The sequence below is a fragment of the Choristoneura fumiferana genome, chromosome 20 (assembly GCF_025370935.1).
Source record: "Choristoneura fumiferana chromosome 20, NRCan_CFum_1, whole genome shotgun sequence".
NCBI classification, from domain to species: domain Eukaryota; kingdom Metazoa; phylum Arthropoda; class Insecta; order Lepidoptera; family Tortricidae; genus Choristoneura; species Choristoneura fumiferana.
Window position 1 is genome coordinate 12,412,864 of NC_133491.1, and position 23,341 is coordinate 12,436,204.

The following is a 23,341-nucleotide window of genomic DNA, read 5'->3' on the forward strand; positions in this document are numbered from 1 at the left end:
ACGTATATAGAAAAGTTTACGTATTGCGCAGACAGGTTTATCAAGGAGAGGTGTTAGGCTCTCCTTTTTGGTCGTCACATCAGTGGTGGTGGCAAGCTTTACAATCCGTCGCCATTCCTCCTGTACTGCAGCCCTTCTCGAACACTCGTGGAGTGGACCGCTGAGTGCAGCTTTAACCTGGTCCCTCCAACGCATGGGTGACCTGCCGCGTGCTCTCGTGCCTTCAACCTTCCCTTGAACCACAAGCCGCTCCACAGGATTTGTCCTCTCGACGTGTGATTTGACCAAAGAAAGTGATAATAAAGACGCTGTTTGATGCAGACTTCTTGGAGGAGACTTGGAATTGCTTCCAGGATATGCCAAGCATTCTTTTCCAGCACCACATTTCTAAAGCGTCCATCTAGTTAGGCTACGAACGCACTGTGCAGCTAGTCGAGCGGTAATAGCGCTCCGTCCCACTTCAAAAGTATCGCTCGGAAAGAGATGGCGCGGTTAGCCGCATAATGCGTACGTAGCTATAAAGTAACAGACAAGGATAAACATCAATAACAAATAAGACACATTTTTTTAATTCAAATAAAATGTTTATTTCATAACTTTATTAAATTATTTCCTTGCTGACAATGCTAACCCATTATATGTTATATGTTTGTTGTTGTATTAAGTATACCATAAGATTTTATTTTATCTGCTAGAATATATCGCCTGTAGTCTGTCCTTTACCTCCGTGAACGTTGGCCTATCGTCAGGGTTGAAGGAACAACAATGCCTCATTAGGTCATATCTGGAAAATAGATTATTTTTAGAAGCTTCGCATAAGTAGGTATGTAAGTACGCGTTTTTTTTTCAATCATTATTCTCACAATCTCTTCCTGATAAATTATAAACAGAACTAAAAAGCAATTTGGCTAGTTTTTCCGCTTCTTTAGGTACCATACAGCCGTTCTGTACATTAGTAGTAGCCTTGTAGTATGACGAAATTACCTACATTTGAAATTTACGCCTTTTACGGCGAAGAAAAACTTCGTGAGGAAACCTGGATAAATTTGCTAAGCAATTCAATAAGGTGTGTGTAAGTGAAGAGCCCAATCCACAATGGGACGGCGAGGGAACGATGCGATTCTGAGAGGCCTTTATAAGCCGAGATTGGATAAAACTTTGTAATGATGCACTTACATAAGAACCTACCTACACGGAAAAAAAGAAAAATACCCTACCCAATTACTCTTGGTCAAGACAATAATATTTCGTATATAGCCGAACGCCATGTTGTATTTGATGGAGATAAATATTTTCTTGGGGTAAAACGATTATCTTATTTGAAGAAAATAATTACTTGGACTTAAACAATATTCCTGAGACTATGAATATTCTTGGTCAAAGAATTCCTTTTTTTCCGTGTAGGCCTACATTCGGCGTTTGCGATGTGCATTCTCCCTGTTCATTGCATCCCTGCTATTATCAAATAGGGCCCAGTTTCTCAGAGCATAATATTATTAGTCTAATACTATTGGAGTTTTGTTTCATTTTTTCGCTCAATTTACTAGACGAAACAATAATATTACTAGACTAATCTGCTCTGAGAAACTGAACTCAGGTGTAGTGAACGTTTCGGCGGCACAATGAACAGCGAATACATTTCGCGACGATGATCGTACGTAATGTAAATGTAACTAGCTGGGCGGAACTTACACTTCTTGTCCACAGTTGGCGGGCTTCTCCATTCGTTTGCCCATTCTCAGGTAATTGTACAAATAATGCACTGGTATCTGCGCGTACGGCGTATTACCAAACGTCATTATTTCCCACATCAACACTCCAAAAGACCATCTGAAAACAAACATGCAAATGAACGTTGATATATTAAAAATCAATCATCAAAGCGTAGTTCTTAAACATTGGAGATAAAAATGACAATCGCGATAAAGTCACGAATAGCCAGGTTCTTTTAGCCGTGGCTAAATGTTGGAGTTGTTAGACAGAGCGTATGCGCAGGCAGCTTATACGGCTGGTGTGGCGGCGTTTCTTGATATAAATAAAAGATGAACATCTAATTGCACCTTTATATATTTCACTATATATTGTACAATTATTTTGATGTAGTTTTTCTGATTAAATAAACTCGGATTAAGTACACAACAAAATTATACACGTAACGTAGGCAGAAGATCGAGACAGAAAGGGAAGAGCTACCAGAGACAATCAACGAGCTAGTGTTGCCGTAGATGTCATACCATAGAGGCATAGATTAATATTTCCAACAGGAGTTAGGTAAGTACATTTTAAAATCTAAATAATAAATAGTTTAAGGCGTCAGTTTTAAGTCAGTTAACAAAGTTATTATAAGTAAAAACAAATTAAGTTGAAAAAAACGTTTTGCCTGTGTCTTGCTATGGAGAATGCATAAAATAAAAACCGGCCAAGAGCGTGTCGTACACGCCCAGGATAGGGTTCCGTAGCCATTACGAAAAAATCTAATGATATTTTTCTAACGATTTCGTGTTGTGTATTTGATCTTCCAAGTTTAGGCATATTTTATACCTTAGGCTGCTATTTACTCTTAAACTAAGTACTAATAAATCTCAAGCAATCTTAGCCGCTATAATTTTCCTCGTTACGGTAACGTTCTGAATTTTTCAAATTTTTCCACCTCGATTTCAATGAAAATTTGCGCTTTAAAGTTGAATATTTCGCAAACAGATCACTGAATAGAAAAATTGTCTTAGCACCCAAATGGTTTTAAAAGACCTATCCAACGATACCCCACAATATAGGGTTGTTTGAGAAAAAAAAAACTTTTTACTTTTTTTATTGTACCACTTTGTCGGCGTGACTGATATGTATATTCATGTCGAATTACAGCTTTCTAGTACTAACGGTCTCTGAGCTTACCCGCGGACAGACAGACAGACAGACGGACTGACATGGCGAAACTATAAGGGTTCCTAGTTGACTACGGAACCCTAAAAATGGGAATTCAGACAAGAAAGAGAGCGATCCGAAGTTTAAAGTTTGCCACATTGTAGAGCACACAACTCTTTCTCGTATTTCTTTGATGTCCAAACCACTCTATCATTTGCAATGTAAGTATACGTACACATCAGACTTCTTAGTGTAATAGTTGTGCGCAAGCGACTCCGGCGCCATCCAGCGCACGGGCAGTTTGCCGGGCGCGCGCTTGCGGTAGTAGTCGGCGCCGCGCACGTCCCGCGCCAGCCCGAAGTCGGCCACCTTCAGCGCGTGCGCCGCCACCAGCACGTTGCGCGCCGCCAGGTCGCGGTGGATGCACTGCACACATGCACTGACATTAGTGACATTAGCCTGCATTGAGATTTAGAGAGTAGATTTTGGAATTCTAGGTAGGCAGTTAGTAGTTTTAGACCATCGCGGTCATTACTAATTTTATGAATAAAATTCGAGTCATGGCGCAGTTCACAGGTCGGTTGCTCCGTCAGCGAAGCCCTGGACGCATCCATACAATCTCATAGCTCGTCGGTCGACCGACGCCGCGCGACCGACGAGCCGGACCGACGGCTCGACCGACCGTACGCGCGTACCGTCAGCGTAGCTGTGTGCGCATTCATAGACTTGCATAGATATAGCTACGCTGACCGACGGTCAGCACTGTTTCCAGCCTAAACTTTCCACCCCACACTTCAGTCTACTCGTACTCGTGACCACGGCCACTGTAATGTTGCCGAATCGTCGAGGTAAATATTACTCGTGTGTGTTAGCGTGAAAAGTCCCGTTTGTGGTATTTTGACTATGAAATAAGTTGGTAGTTTGCGCCACCAGGGCCGAATTGCATAACAAATTACAAGCTAGTAGTAGTAGCGATTTTGTATTGAAATTCACTAATTACTATTAGCTTCTAATTTATTATGCAATTGGGCCCAGGGCTAGAGCTGCCTACTCAATGCACGCCATAGGCTAAGTCAACCTAGAAATTCTTTACCAGCCTAAAGCCTGGCTTAGATCTGAAAGATAAATGTTAGTTGCTTTACTTCGCGAGGCCGTAAAGCCAATAAGTTTGTAAGTAGTGGTCAATCGAGTGCTGAAATGTAATGCAACTTGCCCGATTTTCCTTGCAGATCTAAAGTTCAATGTCAGTTGGACAGCTTAGGTAAAGCTGCCATCAGATATTACGGAGCGACCCAGGGGTCCAAAATATCGGAACATGCACTCTATTATTTATTAAGGTAGTCTATTATTTGAGTTCTTCGCCATCATCATTATGGGCCTATCTTAGTCTACTGTTGGATGGACATAGGCCCTCTCCAATTGTACGCCACTGAGCACGACGCTCGGCCACTCTCATGCAGTTCTTGCCAGCCACCTTGCGAAGATCATCGCTCCACCTAGTCTGAGGGCGTCCCACCCCACGCTTGCCAATTCGCGGTCTCCACACAAGAACTCGTTTATCGGTTCTTCGGCTGAAATGGCCGACCCATTGCCACTTCAGTTTGCTTATCCGGTGAGCTGTGGGCTATGTCGATGACTTAAGGTCTCTGTCGGATCTCCTCGTTCCGAATTCGATTCTTTACCGAGCATAGCCCAAGAGATATTATATTATTAAGAGTCCTTGTTTCGATATTTTTGATGGTGCTCCGAAATATCTGACGTGGGTACTATATTTTTCCGGCTTGACATATAAAGGTGCTACCTAAGGTACTCTCAGACATTACATTTCTTATATTTATTATCTTAACAGTACAAATTCTTACACCACGCGATGACAAGTACTCCATTCCCTTAGCCACCTGCAGCGAGAAATCCACTAGATCCTGCTGTGTCAGCCGCTTAAGTTCCGTACCCTCAATAAGATCACTCCTGGTAACACAAAACACGGTTTAATATGAGATGACTCGTCATCGTCATCTTCATCATCGTCAACCGGAAGACGTCCAATATCGGAAAGAGACCTCCCTCGAATAACGCTACAATGACGGGTCTTGCGCCGTCTTTTTCAACTTCCTGACACGTTTACTTTTAAGCCAGTGCAGTGGTAAATTAATAGTAGATTGATAACCAAGGGTGGAAAGTGACCCATTTCACCTGAGATATTTCTGGCAAGCCAAAATGGGATGTTTGCATATGTGTGTGTATGCGTGTACGCTGCGTCGTCACGCACCCTATGAAATCAGTAATAAATCAGCTTTGCCACAACGCGGTTGTTTCTGTTGCTCCATACGTCTCAGTGGCGATCGAGGATTCAAAATTACCCACGCAAAATAAAAATAAAATAACGATAATGTCACAAATGGGAAATTTGATCAGCTTTGATTATAAAACATGTGAGTGGTCAATATTTAGAACAAAACTGACTTACTATCTAAAGGCAAATGCAGTAACAGATGAGAATAAAAGTGCAGTATTGATTACACATCTTAGTGATGAGTCATACCGTTTGGTGCGGAACTTAGCGTATCCGAAGGATGTGGATACGTTGAGTTATGTGGAGCTGCTGACATTACTCAACGAGCACTTCAGGCCGAAGCAGTGTACCTACGGGGACAAGGCGAGATTTTACGGGGCAACTCGGAACTCGGGCGAAACCTTGGGAGATTGGGCGGCGCGACTACGAGGCCTAGCAAGCCTTTGTGATTTTGGCGACGCACTGGAGACGGTTCTCGTGGACCGTTTCGTCCTAGGCCTGGGACCGGGCCCCGAGCGTGACAAGTTGTTCGAACAAAACGCTTCGTCGGTGAAGTTAGCGGAAGCATTACAAGTAGCGGAAAAGGCGGAATTGGCTAGAGACGCCAAAACGTTCATGACGAGCAATGCGGCGGGCATCAAAGAGGAGCCACTATTTCGCGTCTCGACCGGGGGCGGCGGCAGCCGAGCGAGCGGCAGCGGCAGCCGAGCCAGTGGCGGCGGCGAGCGGCGCGCCAGCGGCGAGTCGCGGGGCCGGCAGCAGGATGAACACAGATGCTTCGTATGTGGCATGAAGAACCACGATGCCGGCAAGTGTCGCTATAAAAACTATAGGTGTCAAAAGTGCGGTACAGTTGGTCATTTGAAGAAGGTTTGCCAAAACAGAGTGTCACGAATAAACAATATTGACAATGGGCCTAGTGAAGATTCGGCAAAGGAAACATGTTGCGACGAATGTCAAAATTTTAATTTAAGGTATGTCAATCTTGAACCAATTCAGATTAAGGTAAAATTAGGTACTAAACTTATTTCTATGGAGCTCGACTCCGGTTCTGGTACTTGCGTAATCGCGGAGTGTTTATACTTAGAATTGTTTCCTGATTATCCATTAGTACCTAGTAATTTACGAATGTGCCTTTATAACGGACATAAAATTTCACCATTAGGCTATTTTACAATTGAAGCAACTTACGAAAAACAAACTAAATTGATAAATATTTTTGTTGTACAAAACGGGGGACCTCCCTTGCTCGGCCGAGATTTTATGTCCGCATTTGGTCTAGTTTTAACGTCAAGGTTGAATAATATGAGTGAAGACCGCGATGTACTCAGATTGTTGGAACAATATCCTGAATTATGGCGAGACGAACTCGGGTCATTTAATAAATTTAAAGTTAATTTAAAATTAAAGGACAATTCAGTTCCTAAATTTTTCAAACCCCGTACCGTACCCTTTGCCCTTAAGAATAAAGTAGAGGAAGAAATAAATCGTTTAGTAAGTTTAGGTATATTAGTACCGGTTAACCATTCACAATATGCCACTCCCATAGTTCCTGTTCTTAAGGAGAATGGGAAAGTTAGGATTGCAGGTGATTTTTCCGTAACATTAAATCAAGATCTAGTAATTGACAAATACCCGTTACCGCGGATCGAGGAAGTGTTTGCCAAAATAGGAGGGGGCGAACATTATAGTAAAATTGACCTTAAGAATGCCTACAATCAATTTTATTAAGTGACGAATCCCAGGAACTTACCACTATCAATACCCAAAAAGGATTGTATAAATATACTCGCTTGGTGTACGGGTTAGCTAACGCGCCTGCGATATTCCAAAAATCCATGGAAACCCTATTATCGGGTATCGACGGAGTAAGTTGTTGGCTCGATGACATTTGCGTCACTGGTCCTAACAAGCATTCACACCTCGAAAGATTAAAAATAGTTTTGCAACGACTAAAGGACGCGGGCCTAAGACTACAGAAGGAGAAATGCGAATTCTTCAAAAGTAATGTTACGTATCTGGGCTATGTTATTAGTAAGGATGGTTTACAATCATGTCCAAGTAAAGTTAAGGCTATAATTGATTCACCAGATCCCACCGACGTAGCGGGAGTTAAAAGATTTTTAGGAATGGTGAATTATTATAGAAATTTTATTCCGAACGCCTCTGCTGTAATGAGTCCGCTTCACGATTTACTCCGCGCTAACACCGAGTGGGTGTGGGGCGCGCCGCAGCGACAGGCTGTGCAGCGAGTCAAGCGCGAGCTGGCGTCGGAGCGCGTGCTGGCGCACTTCGAACCGACGGCGCAGCTCGTGCTGAGCGTGGACGCGGGCCCGGCCGGCCTGGGCGCCGTGCTGGCGCAGCGCGACGCCGCCGGCCGAGAGCGGCCTCTAGCGTACGGCTCGAGATCGCTATCGAGTAGTGAAAAGAATTATAGCCAGATTCAAAAAGAAGCCACGGCTATCATTTTTGGAATAAAAAGGTTTCACCAATATTTGTACGGAAGAAATACCCCATTCGTCCTAAAAACTGATCATAGACCGCTCGTTTCGATCTTTAATTGCAAAACAGGTATTCCTATGACGTCAGCGCTGCGCTTGCAAAGGTATGCAATCATATTGTCTGCATATAACTACGTAGTGCAGTACACATCGGGCGGTAATAACGTAGCAGCGGATTATTTTTCGCGCGCTCCCTTGAATGACAATAGCAGTAATTCCGGTGAAGTTGAAGTTTACGATAAATACTGTTCATTAAACTTTCTGAATGAGAATTTACCTGCAGTGTCATTAGTTAATGTACAGCAAGCGACTAAAAATGATAATGTATTGCAAACCGTTTTAAAATATATGAATCGGGGGTGGCCTAGAAAAATTAAATGTAGCTCAATAATTCCATATTTTCGCTGTAAATCTGATTTACAGATTGAAAATGGATGCCTGCTACGAGGTCCAAAAGTAGTTATTCCTCAGTCATTAAAAAACCGTATGTTAAATGAATTACATAATTCACACTTAGGCATTGTTAAAATGAAAGCCAATGCTCGCAGCAGAATGTGGTGGCCAGGCATCGACGCTGATATCGAGCGACATGTCGGCGGCTGCGGCGTGTGCGCCGGCGTGCGCACCGCGCCGCCGCGCGCGCCGCCCGCGCCCTGGCCGCGGCCCGCCGGCCCGTGGCAGCGGGTACACATTGACTATATGACCATAGGGCAAAGGGTCTATTTAGTGATGGTAGACGCATATAGCAAATGGATCGAATGCTTGCATATGGCTAACGGGACATGCACTAAGGCATTGATATTAAAACTAAAGCAAATATTTTCCATTTTTGGCATTCCTAATCTCTTAGTCTCGGATAATGATGTTAAAATAAACTCGGCTGAATTCAATAATTTTTGTTCCAACAATGGTATAGAATACATGACGTCACCCATTTATCATCCCTGTAGTAACGGACAAGCGGAAAATATGGTACGTTTTTGTAAGAAATCATTGAAATGCATACTTAATGAAAATTTGTCTCTTCAATTAGTCCATGACAATTTAATAGGTTATTTGTTTGATTATAGGAACTCCGTGCATTGTACCACAGGTGAAACTCCGGCCAAGCTAATGTTTGGCCGTAATTTAAGAACACGGTTGGATTTAATTTTACCAAAAAAATCTAATACGACCATCTCAATAGAAAAGAATCAATTAAAAGTCACTAACTGTAGGCAATTCAAAAATGGAGATCGTGTTTGGGTTCGTTGGTACAGTGCACGCAAAGAAGGTTGGACAGAAGGGGTTGTTATTAATAAGATTGGTAATAGAATGTACAAGATATTTATTAACGATCATCACGTTGAATGTATAAGACATGTTGACCAGATGATAAAATACGTTGCTCAGGAGACTCATGGCTCTTGTTTGCCTGATACAGAGCCTGACGTTATACAGTACCGGGCGCCCCTTCTCTACGATCAGACTTACCAAACATAACAGGCTCCACGTCTAGAGAGGAGGACGTGGAAAGGAATGATGGCGTGGAGGAGGGGGAGCAATGGACTGATTGTGAGGCTATGGATTCGGAAGGCACAGAGAGGTCTATGGAGGTGACTGAGGTAGCGCAGCCTGTACTACCCGTCGCAGACACCTGTGCATCAGAATCGATAGCCAACGCGGTTACGCCATGGCCGCAGCGTTTACGCCCCAGGGATCGCATAGGTCCTAAGAAGTAATTGATTAAAGTTTTGTTTGTTTTGTTAACAGGTACCATTAGGTTAATAAAGGTGGAGGAAATGGGATGTTTGCATATGTGTGTGTATGCGTGTACGCTGCGTCGTCACGCACCCTATGAAATTAGTAATAAATCAGCTTTGCCACAACGCGGTTGTTTCTGTTGCTCCATACGTCTCACAAATGCAAAGTAGAGTGTCTAACTCGGGTGAAATTACCCATTTCCCCTCGAACTATTAGCGCTCTCTCTTCGTTCGAGCGCGGGTGAAATGGGTCACTTTCCACCCTTGGTTATCAATCTACTATAATACTTCTCATCAGGCTTGTGCTTCTTTAAGTAGTTTCTGAGGCAGCCGTTGCTAGCATACTCCACGACGACGTAGAGCGGACCACCCTGCGTGCAGCAACCCAGTAGATTGATGATATTCTCATGCTTGCCAACCATCTTCATAATCTCCATTTCCAACACAAATGCTTTGACGTCAGCGTCTGATTGTTCCTCTGGAAGATATTTGATAACATTTGGTTTATTCACAAGCTAGCTCACAAGTTCTTTTGAGTTCTTTAGACTTATTGTCTAAAATACAGGTTACACTTAGAAATAACAAAATTTTATTTACTAGGCCTAAGATTATTTCATGTTTATATTACCCCTTACTTTCTTATATGAATTTTATGAATAAATAAATTGAATTTAATTACAGATTCTTTATTTATTTGCCTCACCTTTCATCATTTTTACAGCAACAGTGCATGGCGAGTCTGATGGTTTTACATATTCAGCTTGCAGCACTCTTCCAAATTCTCCTTCACCAAGAGTTTTGCCTAATTTAAGGTGTTGCCTGTTTATTTCCCAATCCGTATCCACAGGAAAAATATATTCTGATTCATGCGCCTGAGGGTATTCTGATTTCACGTCAGCCACATTCCTCGTTTCCACTTTCACAACCGGAACGTGCTTAAATTTGATTAATGCTTAGATAATTTCACATTTATAGAGTGCATCTCATTAATTGATGAGTTTTCTGCTACTATCAAGATACGTGAAGCTAAAAAATCTTTCACTATCATTTTCAAAGTCAATTAATTGTACAATATTATTACCTACTAGATATTTACACACTAAAGAAGTTTACTTAGTCTGATCATCGTCATCATCATCATACCAGCCGAAAGACGTCCACTGCTGGACATAGGCCTCCCCCAAGGCTATCCACTCAGACTGGTCTTGTGCTTTCCGCATCCACCGCGATCCCGCGATCTTAACCAAGTCGTCGCTCCATCTTGTTGGTGGCCTACCGACAGCTCGTCTCCCGGTCCGCGGACGCCATTCGAGAACCTGACCCCATCGGCCATCAGTCCTGCGAGCAATGTGCCCCGCCCACTGCCACTTTAGCCACTCACACCACTTGTGTCACAATAATAAAATTAGGTTACCATTACCACGTCCTCATTAGTTGAGCGTCAATTAAATAAATAAATATCACGGGACAATTGGCAAGTAAGTTGTCATTTAAGTACTCACAAGATTTCCAGTAACATAACCGTTACTTGTAGTTCTTTCTATGGAGATGATTTTCGTCCACTTTCTTGTCTTGACTGCCTTGACTGATTTTGACATCTTTCGCTTTCTCCGTTTCAGGTATATCACAATAAACATTAGAATGCTGATACAAACCAACATCAAAACAGTTGGTAACAACCAAAATGTGGTTGCATCTTTCATACCTAAAATATAATCATTTTGTACAGATACCTAAGCTATTAAGTTATAAGTTTATATTGTGAAATCGTGATCTTTTTAGGATTTCTTCATTCAGCTATCCCATTTTGGTTGATTTATGTGTAAATTTCACATCCTCAAAAAATTTGTACTTAGTTCCCTATTAATGAACTAAACAAAATACTTTGCTCACCCACGACCTAAAGATAACTACATCTTAATGTAGTTACGATGTACATAAATATTGCAATTTTGTTTTGTATACATATTGGTGATCTTGACTGCACGACTTACCTTTATCCAAAACTGTGAGACGCCCGGTGGTACTTTCGTCTTTACCGGCAGCATTTGTAGTTATACATTTGTATAATCCCTCATCTTCCTTCGTTATACGGCGGATAAATAGTTGGTCATCAGCGATTATGATTTTATCCTTGAATACATTCAGATAGATTCATTCAATATAACACTTCATTTGTTGATAAAAAAACAGATTATTCTTGTTCGCAACTTTTTCTGCGCAATTCGAAAATTCAAGCTATTCAAATGCACACACTAATGGAGTATTAAATGGATTGCGACAAGTGTCAAAACTTTCTTTGTTGTAAAAAAATAACGATCTAAGAATTTACTAAAATAACTTGTTTTAATTTTGCATGCACGCACGGGTGTGTGTGTGTGTGTGTGTGTGTGTGTGTGTGTGTGTGTTAATAAATGGTATTTAATACAAGGGTGGGCACGATACGAAATTCGAATTTTGTAGTAGCCCCGCCTGTGGTATTATCTAGCGACTTTTGATTTTGAGTCTAGCGACTCGAACTTCTAGGAGTTGGCAACACTGCTTCACTGACTTTGACTCATACTTGGCCGGTTTTTCAAACCCCACTCCCAAGGCTACACAATGTTGAAAAATTTCCAAAAACTGAATCGAAAATCGAACCTGCTTACAAATTGTCGGTGCGACTGCGATCATAAGTATCATAACTGCGACCTGAGGAGAACAGTCGGAAAGCCGAACATGAGAAAGCATAGTTATTGGTCAAGCTGAAACTGAGACCTTTTGCTCGTGATTCGTGCTTGCTTGGTCAACTAAGATCTTAGAGAGAGAGAGAGAGAGAGAGAGAGAGAGAGAGAGAGAGAGAGAGAGAGAGAGAGAGAGAGACAGATTTACATACCGGGTGTGGCCTGTAACACGGGCAAATAATTAAAACATAGATCGTACTTGTCAAACTGAGCAACCTCAGCCAGCGACTTTAAAAATATTAATATTTTAGATGATTCGAAGAAGCAATGTAAAGCAAAATGTTTGATATATTTGTAGCGTGACAGGCGACGTCAGCTGGGTTCTAGAATGGCGTACATTGAATTTACGATTAAGTTTGTTAGAAAAAAAACAAAAGTTTAGTTTTTTAGTTTTCTGGGCCACACGTTGTATTTGCAAAACACAAGAAAAAATACATTAAAAGGCAAATTTAGTTTCTTCCTACGTTCGTATCTATCGTTTGTAAGTATCTAGAAATACCTAGGTAAAGGTTCCGCTTAAGACATTTTTTTTCCCGGAAGTACAATCTAAAGTATGCTGGAAGCAGACAAAGTTGCAGACAAGTTACAAAAGATGTTTCGTGTGATCATACCTTTCCGTCTGGCGTCGTTTTCGAAGACAAAACCTCCCATGAACTACGGTCTACTCTGTGCCACGTAGTTGTATATTCAGTATCTTCAGTGGTCGGACAGTTGAACTGAAGGGATTGATTAATGTAAGCAGTCTTGCTGCCAGGATAACCGTTCTTTATGGAAGGCTTTACAACAGTCGGGGCAACTAAAACACAGCATAATAGAAGTTGAAATGGAAAGCAGTTGCTTATAAGTAATTCTTAAAAGAAGAAAGAAGAAGCAGTTAACGCTTGCTATGGGTACGTTCACACAATTTTACGATACGGTATACTCGTAACACTGTGGCGATACCGAGTTTATTTTCTATTATTAGTAAAATTGTTTCTTCGAGTCCATATTTTAAAGATATATGCCTAATAGTTGCCAAAAAAAGCGAGTAAAAGCAAGTTGATCGTAAAAAATCATCACCTCTTACCAGAATGATTAACTGATAAATGAAATTCGTGATGTTTGCAGGACAAATCGTTGCATACTTTGCATTTATACCTCCCAGAATCTTCTTGAACCAAATCACCCATCAACAATCTCCACTTTTCATATGTTACAGGTAATCTCCTCCTAATTACTGGAGTAATATCATCCTTATACCACGTTATGTTTGGGGGGGATGATCCTGTACTTGTACCTATAAAAATGGTCACATTGAACGATTAAACAAAACTGTAGTGAGTATTGTGGGTTTAAAAGTGTCCAGGATACATAAATATCCAGTTTTGTAAAATTTATTCAAGTTTTTCTTGCTGGCATTAATTTCGATTTTGCTCTATTGTCGAACGGAAAATGGGTTTAAATTCTGTTAAAACGGCTTTACCTTTTCGTAATTTTTGTACTGATTTTTGGTGTGCAATAAATAATAATGTATGTATTTGTATTTGTAAACAATGGGTAAAACCACTGAGCTCATAGAAAAGGATAAATACTGTTCAACATCAAAACAAGGAAAATGTTCTAGCCATCTAATATTAAAGACATATTGCCGGTTGCTCTTAGTGAGTTTAGCCCCAATAGGAGTGTTTATAATCTAAATATGTTGTAAACACATTTGATTCCAGTTTAAATCTGCAAAAAAGTTGTACAAGTTGCAAAAGTTTGCCAGCCATATTCGGGCACCATAATAAGCTTTCGGTGCGCATTTTTCGAATACCTACCTACGACATGGAGGACATCATTAATTTTTCATCAATATCCTAAGTAAATGTATAAGTGGATCCTAAATAATGGCACACGATTGTTTGGGAAACACTTAAGCAGAACACATCCCCGGGTTGAAAGAAGAGAGAAGAGGGAAGAGGGAATTAAATATTATGTTCAACAAGATGTTTTCAGGAGTAGGTAAGATACGAGCACATAAAGGAGTTGCTATCTTAGAATAGAGCACATAAGTAGTGAATAATGTTTTGTCATCGTATCTTGTCGGAAACTCAACCAGCTTAAGTACCTACTGAAGTTTAATTAATCTAATTCATCATCATCATCATCATGTCAGCCGAAAGACGTCCACTGCTGGACATAGGCCTCCCCCAAGGCTCTCCACTCAGACCGGTCTTGTGCTTTCCGCATCCACCGCGATCCCGCGATCTTAACCAAGTCGTCGCTCCATCTTGTTGGAGGCCTACCGACAGCTCGTCTCCCGGTCCGCGGACGCCATTCGAGAACCTTCTGGCCCCATCGGCCATCCGTCCTGCGAGCAATGTTATGTTAATCTAATTGTGAAAACGAAATAAATACGAAGTTATCCGACAAAATGCGGTGGCAAAACATTATTCACAAACTGAATGTTACTTTTAACTTACCTTCTACATCACAATTCAAAGTAACATTTGAGCCGGCATTCCTTCGAATAGTATTTTCTATTGAATAACCCGATGCAGTTGCGTTTACCCCAGTGCTAACGTTACTCATTTTGAGATCTTTAATTTGTTTCTCTTTGTAAGGTACAATAGTGGATCCATTTAAGTATTTAGCAGATACTTCTGAATTTCCTGTATTAAAAATAAATGCAGCCTTTTTATTAATTCCAAGTGCTCCTACTCTTTTTATTAATAAAATAGTAAGTACTTACCAAGCACTAGGTTAAAATCGTATTTGAAAAGTATCACAAATAAACACAATTTTATAGAAATTTGAAACATTTTTACTGTTTTATCACTTGGTTTTTAATAATGTTAGAATTAACAAGACGCCATTTCACAAAAAGTTCCAGTCACTGCTGTGACGAACATAATGACACATTTCTTAGGATATGTATACACGGAACGTCTCTAAGTGCAACACTGTGGAATCGTAATTAAGAATATGGGTTAGAAGGAATTAAAAAGGTAAACTGACGCTAAATAGCCCTTATTTACTACTACTACAAAGTCTATTTCAATTGTTTTCATGCACGCATAGTTCTTTGCTCTTTTTCCTTCCTCTTTTTAATAAATGTTTAATTAGAAGGTTCAACATTTTATTTTGCGCCTTTTAATTAATTTAGTTGCACTTACACACTTAGGTTATCATCATAATTAATCAATCTCCTTGACGACTGGATGCCCAATGTTTCAAGAACCTGACTACGAAGCTTGAGGTGCCAGGTTCGATCCCCAGCCAGCAGCTTGTTCTTGGATCTTGGATGTTTAATATTTATTTAAGTATATCGTCGGGTGAGAATGCGTTTGTGCCATATCCATTTTTTGCCAAAATGGATTTCGAGTTAAGCTTTATATTTCAGATCGTGAATAATCTTTTGCACAAATCGTTGTGTCAGAATTTTTTACTAAGTAAATTACATTCAATTTGTACCATATCCACGATACGAAATAAATGGTAATCACAAATGTGTGCTATATCCGGATATGGCACAAAACAATGCTTAAACTCAAGTAAACATTGTGACAAACGACATGATCTTTTACAATTTTGTGACATATCCACTCTCAAGCAACTATATATAATTACCATTTATATATACCTTCTGCCCCCCTAATTTTGCCTAAAAGTTTACCACCAATTCTGAATGAGAAAAACATTAATAAAAGTATAAGTAAAAAAATATCGGACATTCTATGTTGACAAAGACGATAAATCTTTTTACAAGCTTATTATTTAGATTCACCTTTCCCGTTGTCTGTCTGTCTGTCTGTCTGTCTGTAATCAAATCTTGCAAGTTAAATTTGACCGACTTCCAGTAGTCAAATTGACTTGAAATTTGGACAATACAATAATCTGGTAGTGACATCCTGGTAGTCTGGCCAGGATCATCTCCACAGGGCGGAACTCTTCAACGGTTAATGGCATCGACTTGAAATTTGGTATGCAAATTTAGTTGAGTGACAATGCAAGTAAAGTTGTCAAAAAAAGTACAGTCAGTCATATGAAAAATGGAATTTTTATCAAAAACTTATTTTGAAGTCTTATTAAAATAGAAAATTTGACATTACATATCTACGATATATAAAAAAAGCTCTATAATTATTGAGTTTATAATGGATGTGGTACAAATTTAATTAAAAGTAATGAACCATCTGGTGCCATATCCAAGTATTTGTGCCATATCATACATTAAACGATAAACAACTGTTCATTAAAAATGGATAAACTGTACCACTATCATGTGTTTACAGTGACCGTACGCGACGGCGTAAATTATTTGTAGAGGCGCTGTACAATTCTCCATACAAATAATTTACGCCGTCGCTATCGAGTACGGTCAATATAAACTCATGGTAGTGGTACTGGTGTCAAACTGACAAGAGTTTCTATGGGCGCCTACACGAAATATCAGGCCGGTATTTCTATGTCGGTATTGTACGGCCGGGAAATAGTGTCACCCGTACTTATCTACTCTAAGAAACGAAGGTAAATAACTTTACTTGATCCACGGATGTTTCCATTGTTCTCTGCAGAACTCATAACCACTTGACAGTCCGACGATACCGTGGTATCCAAAACCAAAATGCTTCAAGCCGTCCGTGGATACTTTAGTGTCCTAAACTTTAACCTTGATTTTGTGAATAAATCATAAATTACATGCTATTGTTTTATAAATAGTACTTATTTGAATGAGTTAACATTAATTTACGTCTCAGTATTTCTTCTTTATTCAAAAAACCTTGTAGTTAAAAAATTGTGGGCACACCGCGTTTCGTCCGTCGATAAAAAACCCGGACGGTTTGAGGCATTATTGGTCGCGCCGGACTGTCAAGTGGGTAAGTACCTAATATAAAAATGTTATCAATTGGCAATTTAACTCTAATAATAGCTTCTATATTATTTTCCTTATATATTTGTCTTACTTGTTGCTGTAGGCAATTATTTGTATTATTAGTGTTATAAGTTCGTCCGTGAGGTTGTACAACAATGCGCTCTTTGATTTTTATTTTACTTGTCGCTCCTATTTTGGGATCACAGTACATTATACGTAAGTACCTAATTGCGTGCTCTATAATATTATCATAAGTATACTCCGTATCCAAAATTAAATAATTGTGCTTTCTTGTCACATAAATATCGGATAAGTACTTAAAGCGTACAATTTACCTACCTTATATTACAAGAAATTTTGTGCGCCTTTTGTTTCTGCTATGTATACAAATTGTTATGTTGTTATTACGTACAACTCTAGCAAAACCTTAAACACTAAGGATGTTACATATTATATTATAGGTGCAGGAAACAGTAGACCCAAATTAAAAGGAGAACGTACTGAAAGTCCTATCAGTACTTCGGATTCAATTAAGATAGAAAACGTAGAGAATGCTACAAAGTATGCTCCGCAGTTCAAATTTCCAGAGAAATTGTACAATTTGGAGATGAAAACCGCCGGAAGCAGTATAAGATTGAAATGTGCTGCTAAAGGTAAATAAACAGTTCTTTCAGTTCTATCGTGTTCGTGTACCGTGACTGACTGATAGTCAGGCAATGAAACACTTAGACATGCAACTTGGCAGACATTATTATGATTTTAGTATTCAAAAATTAAATTATATTGACCCGGATAACTCACGTCTTAAAGACCCGAGAGACCCGAGTAGAGCTCTCCGGGTCAATATAATTTAATATGAGTGATGTCTATTCAATTATATTTCCTTACACGGGGAGAATCCGTGAACATAGCTAGTAATTTATTGAGTGCCTCTATTTATTATTTAGTAATAGTAAATTTAATTCAAGTGTTTATAAGTTGACGACCGGATGCCCAAGTGGTTAGAGAACCTGACTACGTAGCTTGAGGTCCCGGGTTCGATCCCCGGCCGGGGCAGATTTTTGTATGAATAATACGAATGTTTGTTATCAGGTCTTGGATGTTTAATATGAAATTGAGTATGAATTTATCTATAAGTCATAATAGCAACACGGTCATAATAGCACCGCGACAGTATCATATGGTGATATGAGTAACAGGCGTGACATAGTCACGTTGAAATAACAGTGTGACAAAAAAACGTTCATTACAGGACCGTGACGTATCACAAATATCATACAGTACAGTGACACGAGTAACAGGTGTGACATAGTCACGTTGTAATAACAATGACAAAAAAAACGTTCATTACAGGACCGTGACGTATCAAAAATATCATACAGTACAGTGACACGAGTAACAGGTGTGACATAGTCACGTTGAAATAACAGTGTGACAAAAATACGTTCATTACAGGACCGTAACGTATCACAAATATCATACAGTGACACGAGTAACAGGCGTGACATAGTCACGTTGAAATAACAGTGTGACAAAAAAACGTTCATTACAGGACCGTGACGTATCACAAATATCATGCAGTGACACAAGTAACAGGCGTGACATAGTCACGTTGAAATAACATTGTGACAAAAAAACGTTCATTACAGGACCGTGACGTATCACAAATATCATACAGTGACACGAGTAACAGGTGTGACATAGTCACGTTGAAATAACACTGCGACAGAAAAAAAGTTCATTACAGGACCGTGATGTATCACAAATATCATACAGTGACACGAGTAACAGGCGTGACATAGTCACGTTGAAATAACAGTGTGACAAAAAAACGTTCATTACAGGACCGTGACGTGTTACAAATATCATGCAGTGACACAAGTAACAGGCGTGACAAAGTCACGTTGAAATAACACTGCGACAAAAAACGTTCATTACAGGACCGTGACGTGTTACAAATATCATGCAGTGACACAAGTAACAGGCGTGACAAAGTCACGATGACTTTTCACTGTGACTTTTTTGGAACGGGATCGTCAGTCACTGGTATCAAAATTCAAACGCTTTTCTAGCTTGAGGTCCTGAGGGGTTCGATTCCTGGTCCGGGCGGATATTTTTATGAATAATATACAAATGGTTGTTATCGGGTCTTGGACGTTTAATATGACTGTATTTATCTTTAGAAGTATGTTTATCCGTTGCCTAGTATCCATAGTACAATCTTTGCTTAATTTGGAACTAGGTCAATTGGTGTCAAGTATCCCATGGCATTTATTTATTTATTATTTAACAAGGACTCAATATGTTTATTAGTAGCTTAGGTCTAAACGTTAGTGAAGAAATTCTTGATGTTAAATAAATCCACTGATTAGGAGCACGTAATCTCTGACGGAAATGCAAGTAAGAGGACTCAATTATGTCCTATATTTTTCCTCAAAATCTTGTTGGCACTGCTATGCCTTGTAGGTATAAACAAGTATTAATAAATAAATAACCTGAAATTTACTTTTCAGGAAATCCATTACCGAACATAACATGGTATAAAAATAAAGAACATGTAATTTTAAGACCATATCTCAAACCTACATATGGGAAATGGTTCGTGGAATTAGAGGAATTAAGCATGACAGATAATGGGAATTACACCTGTAAAGTGTGCAATGAATTAGGTTGTATCCAACATACAACAAATTTGCACGTACAAGGTAATTGTTCATTCCTACTATGCTTACTCGTACGTTGCATTTCACTAATAGCTTAATTCTTCAGTTTCAGTCGGCGTTAGTTAGGGCCCTCATGTAGGGTGCAGGAGATTTCCATAAAGGCTCAATTTCATGTGTCGATAGGGCCCTAATGCGTGGTATAGAAGAATCCCATAACGCATGCCATAGGGCCCGCAGCCGGGTTTCACTAATCAATCGCATGCTATAATGTCGTGTCGACAAAGTTATCGTATCAACTTATGAGTTTCACTAATCGTTATACCGCGTGCGGGAAGATACTGCGCGCTGTATATCGATCAGTTATCGACCAATGAAACTGAGCCTTAACGTGTGCCATTACTTTGACAGGCTCATTTTAATTGGTAGAAGTTGTCGGGATACCGACCTATAAAAATCATTTAACAACAAATCGGTCAATAAACAGCATGGGTATTCTCCGCACGCTGCCGCTAGTTGTACGCTACTTTATACATAGGAACCGTTTTCAAATCCTGGCCGACTCTATCTGGTTACTATTTTGATACAGATTTAATAATATGAATAATATATTTTTTATTCATTTGAAGTACAATCTGGCATCTGCACTGTCTTCACTGTCTCCATGTCACTCTTTCCGTCTTTCATCATAAAACAATAGACGTCGTATACCATTTTTCTAGCTTGCCTTTTGAAAACCACATTATTTTGTCGTGGCATGGTGTTTATATTAAGTATAAAAACATCAACAAAAAGTTATAACAAAAAGTCAACAAACAATAATAACAACAAATTCAACAAACAACTATTACAACAATTCAACACAAACAATAAAGTCAGTCAGTCAGTCAACAAATTAATTTACAAAAAATCACTATCACTGCACGCCAGTGTACATAGGAGGCAAAAGAACGTGGACGCAGCGCGGGACACAAACGTCAACTGATTTACCAATCACGCGATCGACACGTCACTCTTTCGCCGCCGCGCACCACCGCCCGCCCCCCCCCCCTCCCCCTCCCAGCGATACCTAAAAATCGCTTCTGCGCATTTGTTCAAGATGTTTGCCGGTATCTGTAAACATTTTACAGTATAATGTGGAGGCCTCCTAGTAGGAGTTTATACACCTGTGTCAGGAGGACTCGCTCTTCTCGATGTACATTTCGTTTACGCTTAATGATAAAAATAATAATTTACTTATTTAATACAAAAGATTTGTATTGACATGTATTTTTACTGTCACTTAATGTAATTTATTAATTGCTTGCGACGGCATGCATAAACAAAAATCTCGAGCATCCCGTAAGCGTTTTCCGTTGACCCAAGAAAACTGTTCCCGCATGCGGGTCTACCATGCGACAAACAAAAATTTCCCGCATCCCGCATAATGAATGATCCTAACGGCTAATGAAAAATGAGCCTTTTTGATTTTCACTACTCATTACACCACCTAAGTGGAGTCACCGCACGCTGTATATCGACTAAGTTATCGATCAATAAAACTGAGCCTTTTAAATAAAAGAAGTTTCAAATGAATCCAGGAAAGGAACTAGTTCAGCTGCTTGAAGCTGTTTTATTGATTACAGAGCGATTCCCAGCAAAGCCATACATAAAAGATGGCTATCCGGGAAATAAAACAGTTTTCGAGAATGACACGGTGGAGTTCCTATGCCCAGCAGTTAGCGACTTAGAACCGTATGTTGGTTGGACATGGTCTTTGTCAAATGATACTGAAAAGCAAATGGTGGTAATTGTCATTTTTAAACAACCTGTTGACGCCATTTATTCTTAGACATTTAGTACACTCTAGGGGTGCCCCTCATTTCACATAATATTGAACTGGCATAATAATAGCAAATCATAACAATACTATTGAACACAACAAAACTACCTTTGATTGTCATAAAATATATTTGTATAATTTTATTAAGTGAGTAAATTAGATGGGTCAGAGCAAAACCGACTCTGTTAGGTTAGGTTAGGTTAGGTTGTTTATTTTTTTCTTTGTAACAGCCCGACAATAGCTATTTTCACATAGTCGTTCTCTTTTTCAGATCTAATTAGTACTTTCTAATCTAAGTATACTTTTGAATACTTATGCAAAGTATCGTTATGCTTATTTAGATTATGCCAACTCATCGAAATACCTACGTACATTATGCGAATTAATATTATACGAATTGATAACTTTGATAAATAACGTTATGCCTATTTAAATTAGGAATATTACTTTATGCGAATTAATATATACTCACACTCAAACCACCACACTTGCATCACACTCACCCAATAAAGAAACAAAGGAAGTAGGTAACATGCAATCGGAAAACTAAACGCGTTATTTTTTATAGCAAAGCGATAATAAAAATGATAAACCCGATGACTTAACCTTGTACAATGTAACATCAGCTAATCAAGGATGGTACGAGTGCATAGCCTTGAGTATTTTGGGAAACGATACAGCACGCGGATACCTTACAGTAAAAAAAGAAGGTGGTAATGCATTACTTTATTTTTTTTCTGACATAATCTACCCCCATAATAAAGCCGACTAATCTGTAATGTTTTCATTTCAGTAGAAGATGTCCCAATAATTGAAAATGAAAAATTCTGCTTTTGCAATGTCTTACACTACGATCACGGTTATATGTACTTGTATTTTTGCAATTCTATTATCAGCCATAGTTGTTGTTATTAATACATTGAACAAGTTAAAACGAGAAAATATTAAGAAGAAACAGGCCATAGATGCCACGGTAGCATTGATGGCAGAGCAGTGGGCGAAAGTAGTCAAGATTGAAAATAATTCTCAGGATGATAATTCGGTATGGTATGAATGTGATAATAATTATAACATATGATGTCAAAAGAGTCTTAAGCGGGTTGTTTTTTTGCAGATTCTGCCAACTGTAAGCATCGAGAAAGTACGATACACTGAATTGAAAAATGAAGTAAATGCATCATGTTTGCCTTCCGAATATATATTGCCAGTTGATACAAAGTGGGAGTTGCCAAGAGAAAATCTTATAATGGGTTCCGTTCTTGTAAAGGTGAATTTGGAAAAGTTGTTAAAGCTGAATATTCTGGGACAGCTTACTCAAGAATCCCGAGTACCGTAGCCGTCAAAATGTTGAAAGGTAAGTAATTATCCATAATTATTTTTTTTTGGCTTATAGTAAGAATACTTTTACTTTCAACCGGTTGTGGCGCTATTGCCTAAAGCTCGGGCGCACGGGATCGCATTCATATTTCTATCATCGTCCTACACCGGTGACAGAAATGGTCAAAAAATGGTCGTGTGGGTAAAAACGATTTGTAAGTCAAATGAGTTAGACAATATGGCCTCTGGAATCGTATCTGACGTCCACTACTGAATCGGCATCCTTACCAAGTCATTTTTCTATCCAGTAGAGCATTTATTTATGCTACATCTTCATTAGTCAGTCTTCGATTAGTCAAGAACCTTTACCCTTTATCGGCATCGGTTCTACGAGCTATAATCCAACTTGTTGAACAATTCAACCGTTAACGAGTTTAAGAAAATCACAATTGTAGTAAGTAGTTCTGCCTCAAATTTCTTTCTCCTGATTCCTTTTCAAAGGTAACTACCTACTTACTAGGGCTACTTACTTAGCTTATTAACCACTTTTCTTTTGTAACTGACACGCATTGCAAAAGTAATCT

General features: G+C 39.4%; 1 protein-coding gene and 1 pseudogene across 1 annotated transcript; one reads left to right on the forward strand and one right to left on the reverse strand.

The window, feature by feature from the left end:
- Window positions 1-3: 3 nt before the first annotated feature.
- Window positions 4-15,057, reverse strand: LOC141438937 (fibroblast growth factor receptor homolog 1-like). The gene is made up of 12 exons (XM_074103013.1): window positions 14,835-15,057; window positions 14,566-14,754; window positions 13,188-13,397; window positions 12,733-12,917; window positions 11,393-11,531; window positions 10,901-11,103; window positions 10,102-10,333; window positions 9,687-9,876; window positions 4,725-4,830; window positions 3,098-3,288; window positions 1,693-1,830; window positions 4-784 (listed from the first exon to the last, which is right to left on the reverse strand). Exons 1-12 carry the CDS (start codon window positions 14,902-14,904, stop codon window positions 685-687), a joined length of 1,953 nt encoding a protein of 650 aa, XP_073959114.1. The 5' UTR covers window positions 14,905-15,057; the 3' UTR covers window positions 4-684.
- Window positions 15,058-17,093: 2,036 nt separating this feature from the next.
- LOC141439422 (fibroblast growth factor receptor homolog 1-like) overlaps window positions 17,094-23,341 on the forward strand; it is a 10,223-nt pseudogene continuing 3,975 nt past the window's right edge.